Source organism: Triplophysa dalaica, chromosome 10, assembly GCF_015846415.1.
Source record: "Triplophysa dalaica isolate WHDGS20190420 chromosome 10, ASM1584641v1, whole genome shotgun sequence".
Lineage (NCBI taxonomy): Eukaryota > Metazoa > Chordata > Actinopteri > Cypriniformes > Nemacheilidae > Triplophysa > Triplophysa dalaica.
In genome coordinates, this window is record NC_079551.1 from 16679802 (window position 1) to 16694215 (window position 14414).

Sequence of the window (14414 nt, forward strand, 5' to 3'; positions counted from 1 at the left end):
TCACATCCTTTACTGATGCAGGTTTTAATGGTGTGGCGCAGTGGATGTCAAAGCTGAAATTCAGACAGTCCTCCCACCACCTACTCACCATTATAGAAAATAACTCTTTAAACACAATTCAAGAATTATTGTTTTTTTTATTTTATGGTTATAATTGGTTTTGATTTCTGAATAAAGGATAACTCACAATTTCACTGGAAGGGATGAGTCTGCCAAGCCTTGAGATGGTACAGATGATGTCATCGAGTTTTAAAATTGGATCACAAAACAGACTTTGATCGGATTCAAAACTATGAGAGCTGAAACACATTTTTCATGACAGCTGAAGGGATGCATTAGTGTGTTGTGTTAGACAAATGTGCTGCAATTCACAGTCGTCTCTTAAGAAAAGACGTTTCATCTGTAAGTTTATCTGTAAACAGACTGTCATCGAGTTATTTTAGGCTAAAAACATGTTACTTCAATGAGAATCATGAACCATTGTAGTGTGTATATATGAAAAGAAACATGTTACATGATATTGATGCACAAAAAACATTTTTTATTTGCAAAAAACATTATGGAAAAAAAACTAATATTTAACAGGATAAATATATACAGTATATCATATATACATTAGTTTGTCATGCACAGTTTTATCTTTCTGTTGCAATTTTTTTTGTTTTTGCACAAATGTGTTGAATCCTAGTGGCTTCGTCACTGATGTTGAAATCTCCTGGAAACAGACAATCACAGATCACTCAACTATATCAACACAATGTGCACAATGTTGATGTGATGTCACACTACACGAGCACTGACCTCAGAGTACAGAAGCTCAGGAGATGATTGGTGGTGAGGCAGCTGACACCTCTCAGTCTCCAACCGCTGCTCAGTTTATTGAGCCACGGACCCCACAGAGTTCTGCGTGAGGAACCCACCTGTTACACAACACAAACTCACATCAGAGAATAAGATAACGACATTTATATATATCATCTAATCATCTACAATATTTGTGTAAATTTACCTGCTGTATATCAGCCCGTGTCGTGATGCTCACTTCACTTTCTCGCTCAGGTGAGATATGCAGCGTTTGAGAAGCTGAATGACAAATAAACACAACAATCATAAACTCTGGAAACTGTGTTTGTGTGTAAAATGTGATGAACTGCATGAACTCAAACTCACCCTTGTGCAGAGAAGCCCACGTCTCCATCATTGAGCTAAACACTGGCTTGATCGTGTATTGAGCTGAAGACTGGACTGTATCAGACACAATCTGTTCACCTGAGCCGGAGGAAGACTCACTCTCAGGGTGAACACTCTGAATGGCCAGGAGAGGGCTGGATGTGTCAGAGGTCACAATCTGGTCAGCTGAGTTAAAGAAGAGACGCTCACCTGCAGCAGATGAATGAGATGTGTGAGAACATCAGAACGGACATGTAAAGAACTGAAGATAAAGTGACAGAAAGTAAGATGAGACTCACTGTAAAGGAGAAGATCCTCTTGAATCCTCCTGATCTCAGTCACAGTGTCATCAGAAGAGCAGCAGAGGACTGACACAAACACACCATCCATAACCACCATCACCTGAGAAGAGGACAGAGTTTGTGTGTTTTACTAAAGATGTTTCAAACTCACGCATTTATTAGTGAAAGATTACCCTTAATGTGAAGAACAGTGTCGAGTGCAAATCCTTAAAAAACCAAGAGATTTCTCCTACCTTGAATCTGCTCATGTGTCTTATCTCACCCAAACCGTTGCCAAACCTGTCGTGAACCACAGCAACATCACTGCAGGCGTCTGATGGTCCAGGAGCGTCGGTGGCTCGGTCGGGCGTCATCTCTGACTGTTCCTGGGTAACGGTCTGAAATGAAAGCGAATGAATGAATAAATGATATTTTTGTGAGCGCTCAGTATCTGTCAGAGGGACTGAATGAGGATTGACCAGCATGCGGGGCGTCTCAGAGTCAAAAGTGTCTGACAGCAGTGGAGAGACCAGGAGGACAAGACTCTCACCTGTGACAGTACACACACACTCAGATGTCACAGAAACCTCAGAGAATATGATCAAATGCTTCTGATATGAGATGGCCAGTGGCCAATCAGAAATCGTTCAACATAAATTCTTACGCAACAAAAAGAATATAAAAATATTTAGTTCAGGCTTAACCTTAATTAGTTTTTTTTATTTTGGGGATTAAAACCGTATATTGTGATATTTGTATGTCACCATACATATCACATCACATGTTATAAAAACAAGAAATATGCGCAATTTCTCGTCTATGTGCCTGGTCGTCATTCGTTAAGCCTACGTTTCAAATTTCCTTTTTTCTAATTTCTAAAATGTAATTTCTAACTTTTTCTAAAAACTGTGTATTTTTATTGAGTATTTTCCGCCACATTGCTGTAATTACAATATATTTGATTATTTTATCATCTCTATAAAAAACTCAATAAAAGTGGCCTCAAAATGCGCGAGAAAGAGCGTGCTCGTCCACGATCCATCTCTACGTCGCGCGGTCCGTCGGCGTTATGTCTAGAAGGGATACAGTTAACTCCACTGGGCATGCAGACTTCAGTACCGCATAATTTTTGTCACAATGACAACAGTAAATTACCTTTAGCTTTTTTATTGTATGGTTAGTTTAAGGTTTGGTTTAGGCGTTAGCCAATGCAATTTATTTTTAATTTACTGCGAGATTTTGCATCACTTCCGGCCGTAGCTGCATCCTTATAGCGCACACCGTCATTCGGCGCTGGCGAGATACAACCGCTAAGTGTCCTAAATTAAATGGGCTCGTGAAAACAGCTTTATTAATTAGTAAAAAGAAATGTATCAGTGTTTTGTAATAGACAAATGCACACAGCCCTGTAATTCACAGTAGTCTATTAAGAAATGAACTGTAATCAGACTATAATTGTTGAGTTATTTGGTCATTTCAGTTTAACATTGTTATTCATGAGCATGATAAAGCATTGTACTTCACTGTCTCTTTGATTTCAGGAGCTGTGCTCTCATAATACTAAAATAACATGACAGATTTCCATTGCTTTTGTGGCCTTGGGGTAAAAATTAAACTTTTCTGTTGTGTCGTAAAACCTTTAAGAGATTTCTCTCCTGTTCATGCGATGTGGTGCGCTGACTCTTTGTGCGCATGCGTGGCTCCGCGAGAAAAACGTGAATGACTCTCTGTGTGAGATGCGTGTCATCGAGATCGGATGTCAGGTGCATAGGTGTAATCAGTGGCGGTTCTACATTGAATCACTCTCCGGGCGAGATCCCCTCTGGGTGCCCCCCCACATACTCCCACCCATCCGAGAAAAAAAACAGCCATGTTTTACCATAACTATATATGTGTAAGACGATCCTTATATTTCTCAATTGCACAAATCCTTCAACACAACATTTTAAAAACACAATTCTACACAAGTTATCATAACTTAAATATACTCTATGTACATAAAAGTGGCAACATATGTACAATCATGATGTAACATGAGCGGAGAACAACTATAATATTAAATATTAAGAATAATATACAAATAAAATATAGAATAAATATTCTAAATAGCACAAATTCTTCATCAAACAAATCACACAAAAGCAAATCTAATTATTGAGACATGGTTGACCTCAGGTACGACTTGATCAACTTTTGAAATCTTCTCTCTGCTTGAGCCACAGTGACTGGCAGAGTAAGTGCAATCCTGAGAGCAGTCCAAAAGTTGGGGTAGATCTCCGATAGATCCTTATCATGCATAAAAGTGATAAGTTCAAGGAGGCTGATGGTTTTTGATGGCTGACCAGAGGCAGAGGATTCTCCAAAATACTTTAGAAGTGCCCCTTAAATTGCAATTAAAATTGACAGCAAAAGACAGTAGGCTACAGTATAACTCCTATGAATTGCAAATTTAAATAAACATGCCCTACATGCCAAATGTCTGTCGCTATTAGACGCTATAATAATCTTTTCTAAGGGAGGAACAATTAGCTCCTTGGTTACTGCCTCGAATTATATTCTTTGTCACAACAGAGTTGTAGGAAATGTTCGTCTTTGAAACTTCCTACACATATGTTAATTTCGTTGGCTAATTACATGGCCCAACATTAACCCAAATGATGGAAATAAATAATAACTTTACTTGTAACAGTTTTGTTGCAAAGCACAATCTTATGGTGAAATTAGATCTCGTGTTTGTTGAGTTAAAACAGAATTATTGTTGTATAAGCATAGCAAGCATCACAAGAAGGCTAAAAACTAAGAGTTAACGTTATACCACCAATTAACATTAGCCCTTCATTGATGACATGGATAACGTTACCGTAATCATACAGAGAGAACATAGTTGCATATATCTTTTGCTCTTTTTTTTCCTCTTCTACTTTCATTTGTTTCCTATATTGGGCACCTGACGGCTTAAACCTTTTTGTCTCCATCGCTGTCACTGTGACAATCAAGAGGTTTCACATCCCCCCAATACTGTCACTCACGACCAGAAGTCAAGACTAAACCACTTCACCTCCACATAATCGTTTTGGATTACCTGTTTTATTAGCTATTTCACACACAATTCAGAAAAAAAAACATACAAATTACAGGTCTATGCTTTAATATTTTGAATGAAATGTGCGTTATTTGGAAAAAAGTCAAGGTGTGACTGACTTCAGCCCACTAAGTGGATCCCCCCTCCTTGTCCGCTCCATTTGGGAGGGGTGACCTGTCCATCGCGGGTGTGGCCCCTCCCCTTTCCACTACACAGCTTCTGCGCTTCTCAGCAAGCAGGGGCGGCAATTTGCAAATTCCCCACACAGACAGTTATATTATAGATAATAAAAACCCGTTTAGCGGCGCAGATTATTTTTATTTTTTAAGTGCTTTTGCCTCCCCCCACGTGTCGTGAAAATTTGTTCGCCCGTGCCTAAAACGGCCACTGGGTGCACTTCCGGATGACGTGGATCGGGTTTGCTCGTGGCGAGTGAACCTCGTGACTCTACCGTATTTTGTTTCATTTTATTTGCGTGTGTAGCGTATTTTTGTGTTTCTTTTGTTTTACTGAGGTTTATAACCTAATTGAGTTAATAGTGTTTGCTGTGTGCTGGTTCTGCATTCAGCCGCAGATAAGACATATATGTAATTTTTGTAAAACTCATAGGACCTGTTTGTCCCAAAACTTTTATTGTTGGTTTCTTTTATTTCTTGTTTGTAAACAGCAGTCAGATTAAACCTCCATAATATAACCATTTTGCCGGGGTGTGCTTTACACTGTCACATTTTCTTGTCAGATAAGAAACCTCCTTGTTCCTAAAATATGAAAAATGTGTTGCATGACAACATCTGTTTCGTATACAAAAACAACTGTCCTTAGTAATGCACAGATTTTTTTTATTTGCACAGAAAATTATGGAAAAATATAAAAGTGTAAACATATATACAATATATAAATATGAAAACATTAACAAATATTTCAAAAACATATAAAATGTTCTTTTCTTGCACATTTTTTTCTTTTGCAAAAATGTGTTTAATTCACATGGCTTCATCACTCATGTTGAAATCTCCTGAAAACAGACAATCACAGATTACTCAACTATAACAACACAATGTGCACAATGTTGATGTGATGTCACACTACACGAGCACTGACCTCAGAGTACAGAAGCTCAGGAGATGATTGGTGGTGAGGCAGCTGACACCTCTCAGTCTCCAACCGCTGCTCAGTTTATTGAGCCACGGACCCCACAGAGTTCTGCGTGAGGAACCCACCTGTTACAGAACACAAACACACATCAGAGAATAAGACACAGACATTTATTTAAATAATCTAATCATCTACAATGTTTGTGTAAATTTACCTGCTGTATATCAGCCCGTGTCGTGATGCTCACTTCACTTTCTCGCTCAGGTGAGATGTGTAGCGTTTGAGAAGCTGAATGACAAATAAACACAACAATCATGAACTCTGGAAACTGTGTTTGTGTGTAAAATGTGTTGAACTGCATGAACTCAAACTCACCCTTGTGCATAGAAGCCCACGTCTCCATCAGTGAGCTAAACACTGGCTTGATCGTGTATTGAGCTGAAGACTGGACTGTATCAGACACAATCTGTTCACCTGAGCCGGAGGAAGACTCACTCTCAGGGTGAACACTCTGAATGGCCAGGAGAGGGCTGGATGTGTCAGAGGTCACAATCTGGTCTGCTGAGTTAAAGAAGAGACGCTCACCTGCAGCAGATGAATGACATGTGTGAGAACATCATAATGGACATGTAAAGAACTGAAGATAAAGTGACAGAAAGTAAGATGAGACTCACTGTAAAGGAGAAGATCCTCTTGAATCCTCCTGATCTCAGTCACAGTGTCATCAGAAGAGCAGCAGAGGACTGACACAAACACACCATCCATAACCACCATCACCTGAGAAGAGGACAGAGTTTGTGTGTTTCACTAAACATGTTTCAAACTCACGCATTTATTAGTGAAAGATTACCCTTAATGTGAAGAACTGTGTCGAGTACAAATCCTTAAAAAAACAAGAGATTTCTCCTACCTTGAAGCTGCTCATGTGTCTTATCTCACCCAAACCGTTGCCAAACCTGTCGTGAACCACAGCAACATCACTGCAGGCGTCTGATGGTCCAGGAGCGTCGGTGGCTCGGTCAGGCGTCATCTCTGACTGTTCCTGGTTAATGGTCTGAAATAAAAACATCACGAATGAATGAATAAATGATCTTTTTGTGAGCGCTCAGTATCTGTCAGGGGGACTGAATAAGGATTGACCAGCATGCGGGGCGTCTCAGAGTCAAAAGTGTCTGACAGCAGTGGAGAGACCAGGAGGACGAGACTCTCACCTGTGACAGTACACACACACTCAGATGTCACAGAAACCTCTGAGAATATGATCAAATGCTTCTGATATGAGACCTCAAGCAAAATAGACCAGCGACTGTTAAAGCATCATTGAGGGATGTAAAGAAGAGCTACTCACACTGAGGCAGAGCAACATCTGCAAACCAGCGACGACTGAACACAAGACATCTGGAGAACTGATGACCGGCACTGCTATGAGTCTGTACAAAACACATCATGAAATATATTTAACGGTTTGTTTCAAGTTTCCAGTAGTCACTATGATCATGAGTGTTTATATGGAGATACTTGCTCATCTGACCTTTGGAACGACAGCACCGAAGTCTCCAGACAGCGGAGAGGTTACAGCGCTGAAGGTGTCTGATGTTCCAGGAGCATCAATGATGGGATCAGACATCAGCTCTGACAGCTCCTGGTTCACACACTGCAGTGCATCTACTGGCGTGTGGGACACCAGCATGTCTAACAGCAGTGGAGAGACCAGCGAGACAAGACTCTCACCTGTGACAGTAAACACACGCTCAATACTTCATAGAAACCTCAGAGAATATGAACCTGACAGATCATCATTTAAAGGAAGTTCTTACAGTTAGACAGGAGACACGCTGCTTCCCGACGACAGCAGGACTCAACCTGAAGGTGTCTGGTGAGCTGATGACCAGTATTAGCCTGTAAAACACAGAATAACATTAATTTATCTATTTACTTCCTATCACATATTGAACAACCGCTTCCTAGTTTTTTCTGTTTTAGATGTTACTCTGTCACATCTGACCTGTGGAACAATGGCACCAAAGCGTCCAGAAGGAAGCAGCGTCTTAGCAACCACAGGAGGTGTTTCACAGTCGGCCACAGACACAGACGTGTCCTGGTCCATGACCCGCGAGAAGGCAACATTCAGCCGTCTGTTGGCAATGACCCGTCCGTTCATTGCTGAAATGGCTTGAGCTGCGGCTTCACGGCTTGCAAAACACACAAATCCAAACCCTTTGCTGCGGCCACCGTTCATCACCACCTGACAACAGTCACCAAATCACTTACAATTACCAACTAATAAATGTGTTGTATCTCTTTAAAAGCATAACAATCATACCTTTGCATTGTTGACGGTTCCAAACGGGGAGAACGCTCTATGCAGCTGGTTGTCCGTCCAGCTGTAGGGTAGATTATTAACATAGAGATGCACCCCCTGTCAAGACAACATGGAAACACAACTTGAGTCTACACACACAAGATTGAATTGATTGAATCAGTAATTAAGAGTTTTGTGATGGATACCGGGAAGTGACTCTTGTAGTTCTTCATTGCACGCTCAGGGTTTGACTGACGCTCCTGGAACGATCTGAAGTGACTAATAGACCTGTTGACACAAACAAACACTGTTAGTCTATTACTGAGAGACTGAAAGAGTCACAAAATCTAAATTTAAACTTACACCAGCTGATCGTTCAGCATCATCCCGTTGAGCGTCTGAATGGCTCGTTCAGCGCCTTCGTAGGTCTCATAATGGACGAAACCATATCCCTTAGAGCCATTCTCATCAGCAACCACCTGAAGGATAAGAGACACTTGTCAGTATAAACATCTAACATCGCAATGATGAACTATGAAGGTTATTAAGAATTCACAGACGTTACCTTGCAAGATAAGATGGTGCCGAAACGAGAGAAGGTGTCGTGTAGAGTCAGGTTGGTGATGTTCTTGGCCAGACCCTGAATGAAGATGTTGCCAACACCTGTGATCCTCAATGCGGGGTTTCGGTCGGCCCACATGATGCGCATCGGCCGACCCATGAGGAGGTCAAACATCAAAATGTCCATTGCATGCTCGGCTAAAAGAATAAAATACAATATGATGTAACACAACATAATGTTTTATCATAAAGACAATTGTTATTAATAACAAACCTTAGGAACAATATAAAGCTATTAAACAGTGTAAAGTATTATTGAACATCATATATTTTTCATATTATATTATACATATCATGTTAAGTGTAATGTTTATTATTTTCTCATCTGTACTCACCATCCGAATGGTTGACAAAGTTCACATATCCGTAGCCCAGAGACCTGCAGGTGTTTCTGTCTCTACACACTCGGGTGGACTGAATCGGGCCAAACGGGATGAACCTTTCGTACAGCATGACCTCTGAGACCTCCAGGTGAAGATCACCGACATACAGAGAGGCCACGCGAGCAGATGCTGATGACGCCATATCCAGAAAACAGGTGGAAATGTCCCGGACTAAAAATATGTCAACAGCTGGAATATTGTATAAAAACTCAGACTTTTGATGTTTTAGCAATAAATAGAGAATCTATAAAACACAATAAAAGCAGAAATCTAGAAAACAACTATAAATCACAAGATTCACAATATAAATCAGACGATTAAAATCTGTGAGCAGCTGATCGATCTAAAGGTTTATTTACGAATGTACTGTAAATAAAATGACGTTACCTTAGCAACAAGTGACCAATCAGAAATCGTGTAATTCTCACGCACCCACGTCAATGTCAAAATAAATATAGTTTAGGCTCAACATAAACTTTTTGTTAGATTTTTTTAAGCATTTCATCTGTCCCCTGAAATAATTTAAAGGATAAAACTATCTAAAAAACGTCTTTAAAAACATTCACATCCGTCTTTCTAAAATGTCTAAAACATAATTAGCACTTTTTTGTGGAAACTTTACAGTTTAATTTAAGTAGTATTTATAAACACAATACTGATGTAAATATAATATATTCAAGTATGTTATCATTTCTTTTAAAAATCTTATTTACAGATGTGCTCATTAAAATGCGCGAGAAAAGAGCTGCTCGTGCAGGACCCGTCGCACGGTCAGTAGGCGCTGGCGAGACACAACCGCTAGGTGTCAGTGTTTCACATCCTTTACTGATGCAGGTTTTAATGGTGTGGCGCAGTGGATGTCAAAGCTGAAATTCAGACATTCCTCCCACCACCTACTCACCATTATAGAAAATAACTCTTTAAACACAATTCAAGTATTATTCGTTTTTTTATTTTATGGTTACAATTACTTCTGATTTCTGAATAAAGGATAACTCACAATTTCACTGGGAGGGATGAGTCTGCCAAGCCTTGAGATGTTACAGATGATGTCATCGAGTTTTAAAATTGGATCACAAAACAGACTTTGATCGGATTCAAAACTATGAGAGCTGAAACACATTTTTCATGACAGCTGAAGGGATGCATCAGTGTGTTGTGTTCAGTGCCGGCCCGAGCCTCTTGGGGGCCCTAAGCAGAATTTGATTTGGGGGCCCCCCTCCCCAGCACGCGGAGTCACCTGAGCTTGAAGATTATTGACACACATGTCACGCTATAATGTTCCATTATAAATGAATACAGTTATGTATAGTTATGTATTAATACTAAATAAATAAATAAATACTCAATACAATACTTAAATAAAAGACTTTACTCTTAAACTTTTGAATACAAACTGTCACTCACAAAACAAGAAATAAATAATTTGCAAATGTGCAAATGTAAATTAAAAGTGCAATCTTTTAAATAAAACCAAAATAGACAAACATTCATACAATTAAAAATAGAATGTTACAAAAAAAATAGATACTTTAATAATGAAAGCAAACATAAGAACAGCAAGGGTTCAACAATGACAATTGTACAACAATGATCTCAAAATCGTTCCTTCCTGGCTTTTCTGGAGGCAAAGTCACTGATGACATCATTGTATGGTATTGCTTGGCCAACCCTGTTATTAATACTAATAACTGCAAGTCCACTTAGTCTTTCCTGTGCCATTGATGATCTCAAGTATGTTTTAATCAATTTGAGCTTGGAAAAGCTCCTCTCTGCTGAGGCAACGGTCACAGGCAGAGTGCAGGCGATCCTGAGAGCTACCCAAAGATTTGGGTAAAGCTCACACATCTCATTTTGTGAGAGGTATGTGAGAAGCTCAAGGGCGGTCATCATAGTTTGGGGAAGTTCAGGAAGACTCTCAATCTCTACGGCCAGTGCGCTACCATCAATATCAGTCTCCTCTCCACAAGAAAGTTTTTCCCCAAAAAGCTCACATTGTTCCCTCCGGACCTTCCGATCTAGCTCCCTAAAACTGAGCAGCACTCCAAAGTTTTCTTTAACCTCACTTAGAGACTTAAATCTATCCTCCAACGACTGAATGCTACAGTCCACTACAGCATTAAAAAAGGACACTTCCAGCCTCTTCATAGCATCCCCTATCGGCTCATCTGCAGCCTCATAGGCAAAGTGCCTTTTTGTAGAACGCAATCGCTTTTCTTTCAGCACTGCTTCTGTGTTCATCTGCTCACAAGTTTCTTTTGCAGAAGTCTGTGCATCACAGAAGCCTGTTTTTCGGTAACTGATCAGTTCGCCTTTGTTCTTTTGTACAAGGTTAACAGCTACATCAAGCTGCATGTTGGTTGACTGTAGAAGCTTGCTAGTGATGTTAATTTTAGACAAAATGTCACACCAGACAACACAACAAATCTGAAATCTAAATGAACCTATTTCTTCCGCAAGGGAGTTGGCTTCAACAGCCACTACAGGGTCAGTCGCTTTATTTCTAACTTCTAGCAGGGCATCCCTCACCTTCTCTGACTGGTAGCGCAAAGCTTCAATGCTTTTTATCCGGCTTTCCCAGCGTGTCTCACTCCAGGACTTGAGGGTGAGGTCAACAAACTTCCGTAAGAAGGCCCACCTTTGAGTGGACCCAGCAGACAAATTGTACACCTTCTCCACATTTCCAAAAAAACAAGAAGCATCCGTTGATGCTTTAGCCGCATCTGAGACTGTCAGATTTAGGGTATGAGAACTGCAAGGCACATAAAAAGCTCTTGGATTTTTAACCAATAACCTAGCCTGCACACCTTTGTTTTTTCCCTTCATATTAGCCCCATTGTCATAGGACTGCCCCCGACAATCGTGAAAAGGGATGTTCAATTCCTGAAGCCTGTTAAGAATTAGACTGGACAAACCCAGTCCAGTGGATTCTGGAGCTATCAGGAAACCTAAAAAGTGCTCTTTTATTTCTGGTGCTTTGCCCAGAGTGACTATGCGCACCACAACAGACATTTGTTCATTGTGACTAACATCAGGGGTACAGTCTAAAATAATTGAATAATACTTGCAGTCCTTGATTTCTGCCACCATTACCTCAATTATTTTGTCACTGACACACTCTATCAGCTCATTCTGGATAGTTTTACCTAGGTACGTGTTGTGCTGTATTCCACTATCAATTTGTCTGATGTGGTCTTTTAACACCGGGTCAAATTTTGCTATCAGTTCCACCTCTTTAAGGAAGTTCCCATTGTTGGCCTGATGCAAAGTATCGACAGACCCCCTGAGTGCAAGATTCCTATCTGCCAAAGACTGAATGATACTAATCAAATGGATGAGAACATCTCTCCAACGATTTTTTTCTGCCTCCAAAAGGGCCATTTGTGTTGCATCAATAGTCTTCTGCTTAGAAAGATGGAGGGCAAAGTATTTCCACTTCGCCATATTATTGCTATGATCTGGACTATTCTCATGCTGTTTCAGCAAAGCACCTACATTTACCCAATCACGCTGTCCCTCTGTTGAAAGTTTTGTGGACTTCTCGAGAATAATTTGCAACAGAAGCAGTAAACCGCATCATTTTTTTTTGAATAAATTAACCAGCTTCGCTTGATTTTTTCCCCATTAACTAATTGTCTGTATGTATAGTGGTAGTGAAAGCTTCGTCCATCTGATTTCTTGGGGAAGGTGAAGGTGTCACTTATTGGCACTGGCCCTCTTCTTACCAGATCAGTCCTTTCTGAGTCTGACAGGAGTTCTGACCATTCAACAGGGTCAATTGGAGGAGCTGTTGGGAAATCTATAGCAGTGGGTGCAGGTGTAGAAGGACCTGTAGGGACATTAGATAAAAAAAATAGAATTATAACATAACACAGGATATATTGCAGTAAAGCTAACACAAAACAAAAACTGTTAGATTAACTGACCTGTCATGCCGGCTGAGGTTGAAACCGATGTATCAGTGAATGTAAGTGCTTGTAACTGCTTCTCGCTTTCAGGTGCTTGTAACTCTGCAGTGGATGAACCTGCAATGATAAAATAAACAAACAAATAAATAAATAAAAAGCTATGTTAAATGTGTCATGTCATATTAACAGGCTATGTAACCATTCGCCATCAAGAAAAACCTCACCTGCTGTATCATCAGCTGTGGAGGCACTTACACTTGATGAAACATCAGGGCCGGGTAGAGTTGGTTGTGCTCCAAAGTACTTTAACAGTGTTCCTGAAAAAAATAGCATTGCATAAGTGCATAGTTGATCGAGCAGAATGAGTTTATTTTGCAATCATTACTTACACAACAAGCAATTCCACACCAGTGACCACACCTAACAATTAATATTCTATTGGCAAATGAGGCATAATTGCAGTATGGTGAAAACTTAACATGGTGATCTACTGCAGCCTATAAATATGAGGATAGCACTGCTACATCACTCGCCATTAAATTGAAGTCTATTTTCATCACAGAAATCTCCCCACCCAACATGGTATTGGTATATTTTAACATTCACTTCAACACACACAGCAATGCTAGCGGGCATCCCATTAACTAAGAAGGTTAAGTTCCCCTTCGGCTGTTTTCTCCAACTTAAACTGATATCTATAATCAATACGTGAAATACACCTAGATAAATGTATATTAATAATGCGAAGCATTTCACTGTTTTTGGCGGGGATTTAACGTTAGCTCTGGTGATGGCTTATATAAGATCACGAGTCATGACTAGCCGCTACCTCAAGTGACACGAGCACAACTTGTCACTAATCATGCAAAGTGCAAACATACCTTTATCTTGCTCTTTCTTCTCCTCCTCTGTCCTTTTCTTCTTTCTCTTTACGGCACCAGAGGATACATCCTTTTTTGTGACATGGCTTCTCATTTATTAATTACACGCACTTGCGCGCCGGCGCGAATTGTCAATGCACGCGAAATGTTTCTAAGCACAATTGCGAATGACTCAACCGCTAGCAGTCACAGCAGCAGTTGTCGGCATATCAGAATTTTCTTTTCTTGAATTATTCATTTCATTTTATTTATGTATTCATTCACATTCATTAATTTGTTTATTCATTCATTTATATAACTTGTTTTAAGTTATTTAATTGTATAAAACCGATTGGGGGGCCCCCCAAGCAGCCGCTTAGTTTGCTTATGCCTCGGGCCGGCCCTGGTTGTGTTAGACAAATGTGCTGGAATTCACAGTAGTCTCTTAAGAAAAGACGTTTCATCTGTAAGTTTATCTGTAAACAGACTGTCATCGAGTTATTTTAGGCTAAAAACATGTTATTTCAATGAGAATCATGAACCATTGTAGTGTGTATATATAAAAAGAAACATTTTACATGATATTGATGCACAAAAAACATTTTTATTTGCACAAAAAACTATGGAAAAAATAACTAATATATAACAGGATAAATATATACAGTATATCATATATACATTAGTTTGTCATGCACAATTTGATCATTCTGAT

General features: G+C 39.8%; 2 protein-coding genes across 3 annotated transcripts; both read right to left on the minus strand.

Annotated features, from left to right (window-relative positions):
* Positions 1 to 6073: 6073 nt before the first annotated feature.
* LOC130430202 (embryonic polyadenylate-binding protein-like) lies at positions 6074 to 9587 on the minus strand. 2 transcript variants are annotated; one of them, XM_056759221.1, is made up of 13 exons: positions 9322 to 9587; positions 8887 to 9123; positions 8496 to 8689; positions 8294 to 8409; positions 8137 to 8218; positions 7952 to 8047; positions 7634 to 7873; positions 7446 to 7527; positions 7160 to 7359; positions 6977 to 7058; positions 6769 to 6839; positions 6303 to 6682; positions 6074 to 6213 (listed from the first exon to the last, which is right to left on the minus strand). In XM_056759221.1, exons 2-12 carry the CDS (start codon positions 9074 to 9076, stop codon positions 6464 to 6466), a joined length of 1572 nt encoding a protein of 523 aa, XP_056615199.1. In that variant the 5' UTR covers positions 9077 to 9123; positions 9322 to 9587; the 3' UTR covers positions 6074 to 6213; positions 6303 to 6463. The 2 variants fall into 2 exon arrangements, with proteins under 2 accessions (XP_056615199.1, XP_056615200.1); XM_056759222.1 differs by lacking the exons at positions 6074 to 6213; positions 6769 to 6839; positions 9322 to 9587 and having other exon boundaries at positions 6479 to 6682; positions 8887 to 9287.
* Positions 9588 to 11498: 1911 nt separating this feature from the next.
* LOC130430665 (uncharacterized) lies at positions 11499 to 13857 on the minus strand. Its single transcript, XM_056759814.1, has 7 exons — positions 13724 to 13857; positions 13067 to 13159; positions 12861 to 12959; positions 12564 to 12763; positions 12081 to 12192; positions 11742 to 11924; positions 11499 to 11572 (listed from the first exon to the last, which is right to left on the minus strand). Exons 1-7 carry the CDS (start codon positions 13815 to 13817, stop codon positions 11499 to 11501), a joined length of 855 nt encoding a protein of 284 aa, XP_056615792.1. The 5' UTR covers positions 13818 to 13857.
* Positions 13858 to 14414: the final 557 nt, after the last annotated feature.

Bases quoted from the DNA above. Each gene is read 5' to 3' on its own strand.
- LOC130430202 (XM_056759221.1), bottom strand. From the start codon at position 9,076: ATGGCGTCATCAGCATCTGCTCGCGTGGCCTCTCTGTATGTCGGTGAT. The intron at 8,219-8,293 runs GTAAGTTTAAAT...TTGTGTCAACAG, and splicing joins ATGCTGAACGATCAGCTGGT to GTCTATTAGTCACTTCAGAT. The intron at 7,528-7,633 runs GTCAGATGTGAC...TGTGTTTTACAG, and splicing joins TTGGTGCCATTGTTCCACAG to GCTAATACTGGTCATCAGCT.
- LOC130430665 (XM_056759814.1), bottom strand. From the start codon at position 13,817: ATGAGAAGCCATGTCACAAAAAAGGATGTATCCTCTGGTGCCGTAAAG. The intron at 12,193-12,563 runs GTTAATGGGGAA...ACTTTGCATCAG, and splicing joins ACTATACATACAGACAATTA to GCCAACAATGGGAACTTCCT. The intron at 11,925-12,080 runs GTAAAACTATCC...TGGTGCGCATAG, and splicing joins ACAGCACAACACGTACCTAG to TCACTCTGGGCAAAGCACCA.